The 13,467-nt window shown below is 40.1% G+C and overlaps 1 protein-coding gene across 10 annotated transcripts in view; it reads right to left on the reverse strand.

Annotated features, from left to right (window-relative positions):
* The window catches only part of LOC126952700 (HLA class II histocompatibility antigen, DRB1 beta chain), a 174,541-nt gene that overhangs the window by 39,253 nt on the left and 121,821 nt on the right, over nucleotides 1–13,467 (reverse strand). For 3 of the 10 annotated variants that reach the window (XM_050787521.1, XM_050787522.1, XM_050787518.1), the window contains 4 exons: nucleotides 12,176–12,457; nucleotides 11,368–11,478; nucleotides 10,866–10,889; nucleotides 9,753–10,085 (listed from right to left, as the gene is read on the reverse strand). The exons of 1 other annotated variant lie outside the window; for it this stretch is intronic. In XM_050787521.1, coding sequence (XP_050643478.1) covers nucleotides 10,072–10,085; nucleotides 10,866–10,889; nucleotides 11,368–11,478; nucleotides 12,176–12,457 — 431 coding nt within the window. In that variant the 3' untranslated portion in view covers nucleotides 9,753–10,071. Of the gene's footprint in view, nucleotides 1–9,752; nucleotides 10,086–10,865; nucleotides 10,890–11,367; nucleotides 11,479–12,175; nucleotides 12,458–13,467 lie in introns of those variants that run through there. 6 more of the 10 variants (XM_050787523.1, XM_050787525.1, XM_050787520.1 and 3 more) reach the window with 4 other exon arrangements.

A 13,467-nucleotide genomic window follows, 5' to 3' on the forward strand; every position in this document is an offset into this window, starting at 1 on the left:
CCCGGGGTGGGACGTGGGAGTGGCCTCACTTTGAGGACCCGGCCAGAGGCAAGGCCACTGTCCCACCCTGCCGAGGGTGCCCAGTTCCCGCGCCTCAGGAAGAGGCTCTGCCTGAGGCCGCCCAGGGTTTTGTCCCCGCGGGTGGCCACCGAGCCTGACGCTCCTGACATCCAGGCCCGGGCTGTGATCTGTTCCCCAAGGTGCCTCCCCCGCCCCATCCAGGCGAGAGGGAACCCCGGGCACCCTGAGTGCCAGGAGAATAACTTGCAGAGACATCACCCTTGCCCCACATGCCGGCCTGGGCCCAGCGAGGGGAGCTGCCCACCCCAGGCTGCCAGAAGGTGTGACAGGCTCTACCTGCAGGCTCCACGGAATGGGTTGGAAGCCCCGCCCTCCGGGCCCTCTCCGCAGGCAGCAGGATCCAGGCCTCTCTACACTCCACGCCCTCAAGGCTGAGAAGGTCCCCCTGTCCGTGCAGGCTTGGGGGTGTCTGCTCCCACTTTCTGGCCTCTCCCTTGGCCTCACCCGGGTCCCGGGTGCCCACTCGGATCTCAGAGTGAAGTTGGGGCAAAACCCCAGTGCTGTCACAGACTGGCTGGGTGTGTGCACGCTCAGGGCAGTGTTGACACACCAGCCTTTTGCCACCTCAGTCACAGGGAAGCCAAGGGGAGATGGGCATGTAATATTCGCAGTGAGTTTCTTATAGGGAACATGTCGAAGAGTCATTATATTTCACTCTGACATTTGTCTTTTTACACCCTTTACATGTAATGCAATTGTTAATATGTGAGCTCTCATGACTGCCATCTGCTTTCTGTTTTCTTTTTTGTTTCCTTTGTTTTTTTCTTCTCTGGTTTCTTTTCCTATTTTCCAATGTGTTCCTTAAGCAATTTTTAGAATTCCAATTTTATATCAACCTTTTTTTGGTGTATCTCATTGTATAGTTTTTGTGATTTATCTATTAACATAACTTCTCATTTTACCACTTTGACTAAAGTGTACTGACATTTCACCAATTTGACTAAAGTGTAGAAACTTTCCCTCCTTTATATCCCTTTCCACTTCTGCATGTGTAATGTATATTTTTTATTTTCTCTACTTGCATCAAAAACCACATCTGTCAATGTTGTAATTTTTGCCTCAACCATCAAATTAATTTACAACACTGAAGAAGTCTGTTGTATCTAACCATATTTCTACTCATTTATTGTTTACTTTTTTTCCGATTGTCCAAGATTTCTTCCATTATCGTTTCTATGAAATGCTAGCATGAAATTCTCTTGATTTTCCTTCCTCTAAGTATGTCATAGCCAGGCATGGTGGCCCATGCCTGTAATCCCAGCACTTTGGAAGGCCATGACCTCAGGGATTTGAGACCAGCCTGGGCAACATGACAAAACCCTGTCTCTGCCAAAAATACAAAAACTTCACCAGGCATGGTGGTGTGTGTCTGTAATCCCAGCTACTCAGGAGGCTGAGCTGTGAGGATCACATGAGCCTGGGAGGCAGAGGCTGCAGTGAGCCCTGGTCGCCATGCCACTGCCCTCCAGCCCGGGTGACAGAGCAAGACTCTATCTAAAACACAAAAACAAAAACAAAAAAAAAAAAAAGAAGAAAAGAAAAAAAAAAGAATCTCATGATAGAACATTTTATAATACTATTTTTACTGGATATACATTCTAGATAAACTTTCCTTTCAGTCATTAAAATATCTCGTGGCACTTCTGTCTGGTCTACATGATTTCTAATGAGCAATCCACTGTCATTTAATTTATTTTCTCCTGTGCATGAGATGTCATTTCTCTTATGTTGCTTTCGAGATTTTTTTGGCATAAATTTCTTTGCATTTATCTTCATTTGGGTTTGCACAGATTCTTGAATTTTTACATTTAAGTTTTTGTACAGATTTGGAAAATAGTCAATCTTCCTTCAAACACTGTTTGGGCATCACCCATTTATCATCTCCCTATAAGATTCCAGTGACACAAATTTCATACCTTTTGTTATAGTTTTACAGATTTATCAGCATGAAACAATACTAAATATTATGAACAACTTTAGAAAAACAAATGTGCATGTAATGAATAAATTATTCAAAATGTACAATGTACTGAAGCTGACAAATAGCATAAAATAGGAAGAGTTCCACATCTCATAGAGAAAGTAAGTCCATTCTATGAAGCTTTCCCAAGACAAAACCCCAGGTTCATCCAGCTTCGGTAACTATTTAAAAATATTTAAGGAACAAACAATAACTTTATACAAACTTCAAACATATTTGAAAAAAGGAAAAGCACTTGCAGTTACGTTTGATGAGATCTGTGTAAACTTTATTTCAATACCTGAAGGGAACTCTGCAACAAATAGGAATTATGAGACCAATAACTCTTATGAGCCAAGTTCTTAAGAAAATATTAGCCAAGTGAATTCAGTGATATAAAAGATGGCTACTACCTCATGACCAAGTGGAGTTTATTCCTGAAATGCAAGATTGTGTGAGCATTTGAGACTAAATTAGTGTGATTCACTACATGAACTGAAGGAAGGAGAACACACATGCAACCACCTTGAAAGAGTCATGAAAGATTATTTGACAGTATTCAGAACATGACCTTAATTTTTAAAAAACCTGTTTTCAAACTTGTATTAAAAAGATATTTCTTCAATCTGAGAAATGACAGCTACCCAATAGCACACATTAGTCTCAGCAGTGAAATATTTAAAACTGTCTCCTCCATATCTGGAGTACTAGAGGAGTTAGGCAATGATAATGGCAAGAAAAATATATCAAAGAGATAATAATTGCATCCAGGTAAAATGGTCATTATTTACTCTTGACATAATCAGGTACTTAGAAAATAAAAACAATAGACAAGCTCATAGATTTAATAAGTAAATTTAAATCATGTTGCTGATTACAAAGTCACTATACATTAAACCAATTATGTTATTGATATAGTTTGGATGTTTGTCCCCTCCAGATCATGTTAAAATGTAACCTCCATTGTTGGAGGCGAGGCCTGCTGAGAGGTATTTTGGTCGGGGGCAGATCCTTCATCAATGGCTTGGTGCCATCCTAGCTGTAATGAGTGAGTTCTGACTCAGTTCACACGAGATCTGGTTGTTTAAAGGAGTGCGACTCTTCCCCACTTTCTCTGTGCTCCTGCTCTCACCATGTGATACCCGGGCCCCTCTTCCCTTCCCCCATGATTATTAGCTTCCTGAGGCCCTCACCAGAAGCAGTTGCCAGCACCACACCTCCTATGCAGCCTGCAGAACCATGAACCAGTTAAACCTCTTTTCTTTATGAATTCCCAGCCTCAGGTATTTCTTTCTGGCAATTTAAGAATAGACTAACATAATTATGCTCTATCATAAAAAAATAGAAAACAAAACCAAGAAAATAATGTTATCGATTTCCTCACCTCTTTGCTTTTTTCTTCTACTTTTTTCAACTTAAATTTGCTTTTCTTATTATTAAGTTAAAAGTTTACACTTTTGATTTTTACATATTTATCCTTTTATAATACAGGCATTTAAAACTAAATATTTTTTTCTAAGGACTGCCTTGGTTGCATCTCAAAAATTTTTAAAATCCATTTTTGTATTGTTTTATTTAAAATTATTTTCTATTTCCTTCAGATTACCTCTTTGACAAGCCATACATTACTTAGAAATGTATTATTTTACTTCCAAAAATTTGGGCAGTTTTCTCAATCTTGCTAATTTGTAATTTGATAAGATTGTGTTCAGAGAATATACTCTGTATGATTTTATTCTTGTAAAAGTAATTGAGGCCGGGCGCGGTGGCTCAAGCCTGTAATCCCAGCACTTTGGGAGGCCCAGAGGGGCGGATCACGAGGTCAGGAGATCGAGACCATCCTGGCTGACACGGTGAAACCCCGTCTCTACTGAAAAATACAAAAAACTAGCCGGGCGAGGTGGCGGGCGCCTGTAGTCCCAGCTACTCGGGAGGCTGAGGCAGGAGAATGGCGTAAACCCGGGAGGCGGAGCTTGCAGTGAGCTGAGATCCGGCCACTGCACTCCAGCCTGGGCGACAGACCAAGACTCTGTCTCAAAAAAAAAAAAAAAAAAAAAAAGTAAAGTAATTGAGACTAGTTTTATAGTCATAGTATTTGTTCTATTTCATGGATTATCTTTGTGCAATGTAAATAAATAAACATTCTGTAGTTAGTTATCAGATGTGGTCAATTGATGTCAATTATAAATGCCAACTAAGTCAAGATGGTTGAAAGATTGTTCCTATCTTGATTTCCTTCCTGATCTTTGTTTGCACAAAGCTACAGAGATGTTTGTTGTCTTCTATCTACCTCCCTAGTTCCCACACCACCAGAATAAAGTCAGAAAAAGTTTCGGAAGAAGAAACAGCTGGCAGGGTAAAGTAGATATATATTATTCAGGGGGCCTCTATAGATTGTAATGCATCACACAAGCCCACAGGGCTGTTTACAACTCAGCTGGTTTGTCCTCACTCCCTCACAATCTCCCTTTCCCAGCCAGCCTCAATCTTCCACCCATGTTAAGATTCAGTAGATGGACCAAAGAATAAGAGTGGACACTAGTCCCTGCTCACCTAAGTGGAATTCGTTCATCTTTGGAATTTGGAATTTTTATACTTTTTGATCTATGGTTCATTAAAATTTTAAAAATAAGATTATTTTCCAGTTTATCCATTTAGTTTAGTCTATACACCTTTTTGCTCTTACAGTAACAGTGACAATTGTTGTAATTTTCCAACTCCTACTGGCATTATGGTTTATGATATTTTTCCAATCCATGTTGATAGTTCTACATAATTTACTTAAAACCCTGAATATTATTCCTTTCTACAGCTATACCACAGTTTACCTTTCTTCTATCTAAATGTAGAGAATGTTTCTTTTCTCCCTGTTACATTTTTTATGTGTCATCATGGACACATGAGGAAGAATTTATGGAGACTGTAACAACCTAGAGCGGAAATACTGTATTATCCAAACTACTCACAGGGTTACACCAGTCTATGCTCACAGTGCCCCACACAGCACCAAATGTCATCCTGCAGTGTGCTGTCACTTCACATACTGCATAGATTTTAGGATGTACAAAATTTTTATAATCAAGGCAAATTAATCGGTTTTTCTTTTTGAATTTGGAAATGTTTTTGTTATTCCAAACCATGGCTCAACAAACGACCAATTTTATGTCTCCCTGGGCTCACGTAGGATTGTTCTTTAAGATGAATGGTTAGAATGGGATTTTTGTTGTTTTCATCAGCATGTAACAATTGTATTTTGAGTTTTAATAGATACTACTACACTGCTATAACTCAAAATCCTAATAATATGAGAGAGCCTTTTCCCTTAGAATCTTCTAGTCCTTAATTTTAAAACAAACTTTTGTACTTGTCAATTTTGGAGTGGGAGAAATAGTTTATTACATTGCTGTTGGAATTTGGATTTTTCTGTTCATTGGTGAGTTTGAGCAAATATTTATGTTTATCAACTATTAGAACGTTCTCTTCTATAGTGAGTCTATATCCTTTGCCCAAGTATCTATGGCATTTCCATGAATTTATTTATTGCTTAAACAGTTATTGAATTCACCAGTTTTTGTAGTATGTGTCCATCATCTTGTTATTCTCTTTCATTTTAGCTTTTTGTCTTTTTTGCATTTGTGTGAATTTATAAGGTTCCAAGTGTAGTTTAGTGTATTACCTGCCATAGGATTTCATACTGGTGAAGTCAGTGTTCACACCCACAGTATACCATCACCGCCAATTAACTGATTTAGTCATCAAGAACGAGTGCAGGGTTGAAACATTAGTTCATAATTTTTCATAAGAAAGTTAGCCCATTGCTTGCCTGATGTGTCTATCAAAATTTTTCCTGAGCATCATAGTACTCATCACTTTTTTTAATTTTTTTCTTTTTTCTTCATGCAAAGAAATCAGTAAGTTTTCTTCAAATATTTTTTTTCATTTCGGAGTGTCTTCTGGAAAATTTTGTCTTGCTTACAAAGTCTTTTTCCATTTTAAAAAAAGAATTATTTTAATAGGTTTGCTAAAGCATAATTTACATACTACAAAATTCACTCATTGTATATGTCAAAAAATTTAATGATTTGAGTAAATTAATAGATTTGTGCAAAAACTGAATTATCACAACTATCCAATTTTAGAACATTTCTGTCATGTGCCAGTTTTTCTCTATTTATAGTTAAGTCCCACTGCCGCAAAAACCCAAACCCTAGTAAAAGTTGTTTCCTATTTCTCCACATCCTCTCACAGCCATAGTTGTTTCCTGCTAATGATTGCCATTCTAACTGGGTGTGAGATGATGGTGATTCGCAGCTGCCATTGGTGATCATTTTTTCACCCAATGATCTGCTTTTTGTGTCTATCCGTTTACCTTTTCTAGATATTTCAAGTAAATGAAATCATACAACATGTAATCTTTCGTGTACAATTTCCTTCACTTAGCTAACATTATTGAAGTTCACCAGTTTTGTAGTATGTATCATCATTTTGTTTTTCTAACTGGTGTGAGATTATTTTCATTGAGTAAGGGTTTTGATTTGCATTTCATGATGGCCAGTGATTTGAGCATTTTTTCATGTGTCTGTTGGCTGTATGTCAAATGTCTTTTTTGTCTGTAGGTTGCCTGTTTTTTTCATTTGTGTGAATTTATAAGGTCCAAGTGTAGTTTTGTTACCTGCATCGATTGCATACTGGTGTTTCTCTCAGGTTTGTCAGTGTTCCACAGTATCCATCACCCCAATCACATGCATTGTACCCATTAAGTAATGCGGGCTCTCTCATCATTTGGAGTGCAGGGGTTGAAACTTGCCTTAGGAAAACTACCCTGATGTTCATGGTATCTCCCCTGCCAGATAAGTCTTGCTCTCTGTTTGTCTGTTACTGGTGTATAAGAATGCTTGTGATTTTTTTTTTGTCCCCTGCAAACATTGTGGTTGCTGAATCCGGACAGTATTACTGTACTGTTGAATGATATTGCTTTGCCTGGATGTACTAGAATTTTGTTTATCCATTTACTAGCTGAAGGATATTTGGATTGTTTTCAGTTTTGGCCTACTGTGGCTAAGGCTGTTCTGAACCCTTGAACACAATATCTTTATGAGGACCTATGTTTTTATGTCTGTTTATATGCTGGATTATGTTTAGGTAGACTTCCAGGGAATGATGGTGGACTGGCTGGGTCATTAGGGCAAACATATGTTAAACTTTTTAAGAATGTTGCCAAATTACCAGGTATTTGTAGAATCATACACTCCCACCAGCAACACATAAGGGCTTTTTTATTGAGAAGTCTATTCAGTCTGTTTGTCTTCAAACATAATTACAATGATGATGGTAGTATTAGAAATAACATCTGTCTTGGTAATTTTATATTTTATCTTTATGTTTCAAGTTTTTATTTATCCAGGATCTATTTAGTGAAAGAAATGACTTTGGAATACAACTTACCAAAAACTGAAACTAAATCTCAACTTCTTTCTGTTTCTAATTCTACAGAGATGAGTTCATTTCCTGGATATCCTTGTTACTTTACTGTCTCAGTTGATCTGTCTAATGTTGACAGGCTGAGTGGGGTGTTGATACCATTATCTGTCTATTTGGTTCTCTAAGTGCCTTTAGCGATGTTTTACTAGCATATTTAAAAAAAAAATCAGTAACAAATGCATTTTTAAAAGTAAATGTATAGTATGTTTTTGGCGCCTTATATAGCTAGTCATTTCTTATTTACTTTTTTTCAATAATTTTCCTGTTCTCCAAAATCCCTTTATATATTATTTCTCTCATAAAATAGCTGTCAGCATACTTAATTGAGTTCTGCCGTTAAAAACAATCCTGTTTTCTTGCTTTTTTGTTTTTATTGTAATTGAGTTAATGGCTGACACTTAATACTCTCTATGTGTGTGTTTGTGTGTATATGCCCCCACCCTCTTTGGCTTGTGTGTGTGTGTGTGTGTGTGTATATATGTATATATATATGTGTCTTGGAGCTCCCAAACCCCTGAATTGAGGGTGCCTATCAGGAATCTATAGGCCGTAGATTTGGTCTTTTTACATAATCCCATACTTCTTCGTGTGGGAAGTTAACTCAAATACTTACAACCCGATAGCACCATAATCTATCATTTCCCTACACCGCAATCAACCTCTGCTGGCGATGAGCTGCGCTCCTTTGCTGGGGGAGATGCACTCTTATTTTTGGAATTCTCCAGCTTTTCTGCCCTGCTTTTTTCCCCATCTTTGTGGTTTTATCTGCCTCTGGTCTTTGATGATGGTGACGTACTGTTGGGGTTTTGGCTGTAGTGCTCCTTTGCCACATCACCATTTCTTTATTTTAAAAAATATATGATTTTGCTCCTTTTCTTCCCACGTGCATCAGGCCCACTCTGCAAAGGTTGAATCCTGGCTTGTCTGAGCCCGTGTGATCCCACGGTCATTCCAATGTGTGAGGAAGTGGGTACTGGGAACATCGTGGAAACATTTTAGTTGATCCTTATAAAGGCACACAGGAGAAAGGAGTAACCGTTTTCTTCCCTTTGGGAGTTGTCGTGAAAGAATAAGAAACCTACAGCTGCTGCATAGGTCACCCTCCTATCTCAGGAAAGCTGACGAACTGTGTGTGATAGAGAGATGAGCTGTGAAATTCCAGGATTGCTGATGATGCCACTGGCTGGTGATGCCACTGGCTCTGAATCTATTAGGCTGAGTTGAGCAATCCTGGAGACACCCAGCCTTGGATCTATCGGCTATGTGAGATCATGGGTTAAAGAAAAATAAACCTGCTAGATGTAATTTCCTGCTATTAGCAGCAGAACGCATCTTCACTGAAATATTCATTCCACACATTTCGGTTCTTCCTTGTAATTCCACACCACAAGACTCATATAAAATGAGAAAATCATTTCCTCAACTTAGGAAATGAGGCCTATTTGTTGCCACTCTGTGATCAAACAGAACAGACATAATTATCAGCTTAATATACGTCTATATATTAATTTCTCTATATATATTCTTAATATATTTCTTATAGGATTTATATGTACTTGTACTGCTATGCATGTACAAGTAACATATAACTAAAAAGATATGTATAAAAACAACTTTTAATTTGATTAAAAATAAAATAAGTCATCTCTGACAGTGGAGAAATTATGCTCAAATGATTATTACTTTGAAATAGACCTCTGAAATATGTACTTTCAGATTTGACATTTCATACCGACTTTCAGATAGAACATAATGGAGAATCCTCCGTCTTCTAAATTTGTCTTTCTCTGAAATCTGTACAAGTCCTTTGATGACACCATATTATTGAAGTGTCTGGAGTGACACACTACACACTAATTTACAGTTATAAATACAACATATTGTAGACAGACTGAAGAAAGTTCTGATTGCCTTGCTGGCTGGTTTCTCACCTCATGTTGGCCAAGTTTGTTTCATTTGTTACAGTCTGGTCTCAGTTTTTATGCATTGCTCTTTTAAATGTTAGGATTACTTTTTTAATTGACAAATAAAAATTTTATAGTATATTTATGTTGTACAGCATGAAGTTTTGATACATGCCTATCGTGTGGAATGTCTAAATCAAGCTATTTAACATATGCATTACCTCACATACTCATGACATATACATGAAAATCATTATTCTATTGGGAAATAATCTTCCCTTTTTCTTTTCATTTTTTGTCTTTGGAGCCAAATGGACCAGATGATATTTAACTCCATCTTTGAGAAACATTTAATAATGTAATGTGTTTGTGGTACAGGGTGAGTACAGATGCACGGGAGGCCATAGGGTTTAGGTAAAGGGAGCACAAAAGTTGAAGATGAGGCGCTGCCATCATTGCTGGAATTCAGGCCAAGGGCAGGAGCTGAGGAAGCCACAGGGAGGACATTTTCTGCAGTTGCTGAACCAGTAGCAACCAGGTCCTGAGAAAGCCCTCTCTTGTGGCAGAATAACAGCCAGGCGGGAAAGCTTTTCATCCTGCAAAGCTGGGGCAGAAGGTTCTTCCTTGAATGTGGTCATCTGCACTTCAGCTCAGGAGTCCTGCAAAAGACAGAGGAGAGTGTTGTTTTCAACCTGGCTCTACCAACAGTTTCTTTTCCCCTCCTTCAAGGACTCAGATGAGAGCACTGCAGGAAGAAGAAAAACAAGTTCCTGAGTCTCCCACAGCCAACCTTCCTGCAGAGCACAGGCCTTTTCTAAGTGGAGAGGAGAAGTTTTGGTGTAAATTGCCTGATCAGAAATTTGGATCCAAAGTCTTTCCTGTTATTTCTGTCTCATGCCTTATCACCTCTACCATCATTCTAGTGTGTCCGGAGTTTGTTCCTTCTGGTGGGTTTGTGGTCTCACTGACTTCAAGAATGAAGCCACGGACCTTCGTGGTGAGTGTTACAGCTCCTTAAAGGTGGCACGGACCCAAAGAGTGACCAGCAGCAAGATTTATTGTGAAGAGCGAAAGAACAAAGCTTCCACAGCATGGAAGGGGACCTGAGGGGGTTGCTGGGGTCCCCTCAGGGGAATAAATGCTGGGGGGCCAGCATTTATTCCCCTATTTGTCCCTGCCCACGTCCTGCTGATTGGTCCATTTTACAGAGTGCGGATTGGTCCATTTTACAGAGTGTGGATTGGTCCATATTACAAATAGCTAGCTACCCACAGAGCACCAATTGGTGTGTTTTTACACAGCGCTGATTGGTGCATTTTACAAACCTCTTGTAAGACAGAAAGGTTCTCTAAGTCCCTTCCCAACCCAGAAGTCCAGCTGGCTTCACCTCTCACTAGGGAAACCATATCTGTTTCTAAAAGAGGATTAAAAGATATTACCTGTTGGCTGAAGTCCAGAGTGTCCTGGGAAAAAGTAGGAAAAGATATACATTTAAACATATTGAAGCAAGTCTGTCCTCCAACACAATGTCCCAGCGCTAGATCTCCCACCTGAGATTTCTCTAACACCACAACCCACACCAACCAGGGCAGAGAGGAGCAGAAACAGACCATGTGACCCATGAAGCATGAAGTGTCTGTCACAGGATCCAGTGTAATTGCATTAGCCTTAGTGGTTCTTCTGTAATTTGCTCCAGGATCTCAAACCAAAGGACCCCTACTTGTTAACCTTCCTCTTGTCTCTGCAGGCCACAAGCTATTATGCTTTGACATAGAAACCATGCACTGATGATTTCTGGATTATCAGGACATTGGAGGTCATTTGGGGAAAGAAAGGCTTTATCCAGCGCCACTCATATACTGAGAACTAACCTCAGCAAAGCCATAGTTCCTCCTCCAGAAAAGCCTATGGACAGAGAGCCAGTTACCAAAGGCTCCTCACCTTTCTGATTCCTGAAGTAGATGAACAGCCCGGCCCCAAGGAAGAGCAGGCCCAGCACAAAGCCTCCGACTCCACTCAGCATCTTGCTCTGTGCAGATTCAGACCGTGCTCCTGAGAGAGGAAGCCAGGTTTAGTGATGTTTATTCCAAACTGAACCTCTTTAATTGAGACTCTAAGATTCAGAGCTTTGAAAATGGGGAAGAAGGCTGCCCCACAAGAACTAAAATAACTACCATTTCTGGAGAAAAAAAGGATTTCAAATCACACTGAACAGTTACAAGGTTCAGACATCAAACTCATTCAAATATTACAGCCTTGATGTAAGGCACGAGTTCAACATCTGATCCACAGAAAGCCTGAGACTCAGTGAGGCTAAGTAGTTTGTCTAGAGTGACAGAGCTAATAAAAGGCAGAGCTGAGATCAGACTTCCCTCATGTGAGGTAGGCCCCTACACTTCTCTTCCCAGATCACAACAAACAACTCAGAGCAACAGCACCAGAAACTCAGTCTCAGACCCAGAGACAGGGCCTGGAGCCCAGGGAGACCAGGTGACCCTGACCTGTGACAACACGGGGAAGTTCAAAAGAGGGACAGCCTCTCCTGCCTGGCAGGCGTGACTGCTTCTCCAGGAGGTACAGGTGTTTCTAGGAACACCTACAGGGTTACCCCCAGTGACCTGTGCTAATGGCGATAAGAACATGGAGCAAATGAAAATAGGATGTGGGAGAGGAGAAACTTGACACTCAGGGATTAGTACAGTCCCCTTCTTGGTGGGTGAGAAATGTATGAAGTCAGAAAGCTGCTCACTCCATTCCACTGTGAGAGGGCTGGTCACGCTTGGGTGCTCCACTTGGCAGGTGTAAACCTCTCCACTCCGAGGAACTGTTTCCAGCATCACCAGGGTCTGGAAGGTCCAGTCTCCATTCTGGATCAGGCCTGTGGACACCACCCCAGCCTTCTCTTCCTGACCATTCCGGAACCACCTGACTTCAATGCTGCCTGGATAGAAACCACTCACAGAGCAGACCAGGAGGCTGTGGTGCTGCAGGGTCTGGATCTTTGAAGGATACACAGTCACCTTAGGTTGGACTAGGAGAAAAGAACATAGTGGGAATGAGTCAGGAAGACAGAGTGTCTCCTTGTTTGGCTGTTTGTCTGCTTCTCTGTAAACCCAGGCTCTGGCCTTGACCAGGCCTCCAGCACAGCTGGCCAAGTGGCCTTACAGTGTCAGCCTGGAATTTAATCTTGATAGTGAGGACCCATTAGATTTGAGAGATGTTGTGAAAAATTATGTTTGTTTCTTCATAGCTTGAAATTGGCATGCATTGTCAAAGTGTTTACAAATCTTTGAAAGTAGAGTACAGTAATTAAAACTGATATCTGAGCCAGGTTGCCTGGTTCAAATCCAAGGGCTGCCTTTTACTGGTTGATCCTGGAAGAGTTTTTTGATTCTTCTGTGTCTCAACTTTGTCACCTACAATGAAGGACAATTATACTAATTTACCTCTTGGGGTTATATGAGGATTAATGCACGTAAAATGTATAAAACAATGACTGAAGATAGCTTTCAATTTATGAGATCAGAAGCTTCTCACTCCATTCCACTGTGAGAGGGCTTATCACACTTGGGTGCTCCACTTGGCACCTATTTATCATCCTTGTACACCGTGACAGAAAAATATGATTTAAAGCAATGTGGATAGATAAAGGGACAGAGTTGGGTACATGAGGAAACCGAGTATGAATTTTTAGGAATACTACCGCCATGCACTCACACCTTAGAACACCACAGAAATGGTTCTGCCCCTGGGAAGGTGGGACAGACAGAAATGATTCTCCAAATTTTTAAGTTCCTAGAAAAGCATGAGTCCTGAAGCAGAGAGAAGGATTAAGGAATGTCATTTTAGTTTTGAAAGTTCTTATATTTATATTTAGCTGATCAATGCATCTCCCGTGCAACACAAGCGTAATTATTATTAGGCCTATCATTGTAAAATGATTTTTCTTTCCAGAATGACATTTGGATTAAGGCAGTGTCTGGGACTCGTTACTTGGGGTGCTTATGCCCAGGAAAATCCCTGACACTAGCATACTCTCAA

This window comes from Macaca thibetana, chromosome 4, assembly GCF_024542745.1.
Source record: "Macaca thibetana thibetana isolate TM-01 chromosome 4, ASM2454274v1, whole genome shotgun sequence".
Lineage (NCBI taxonomy): Eukaryota > Metazoa > Chordata > Mammalia > Primates > Cercopithecidae > Macaca > Macaca thibetana.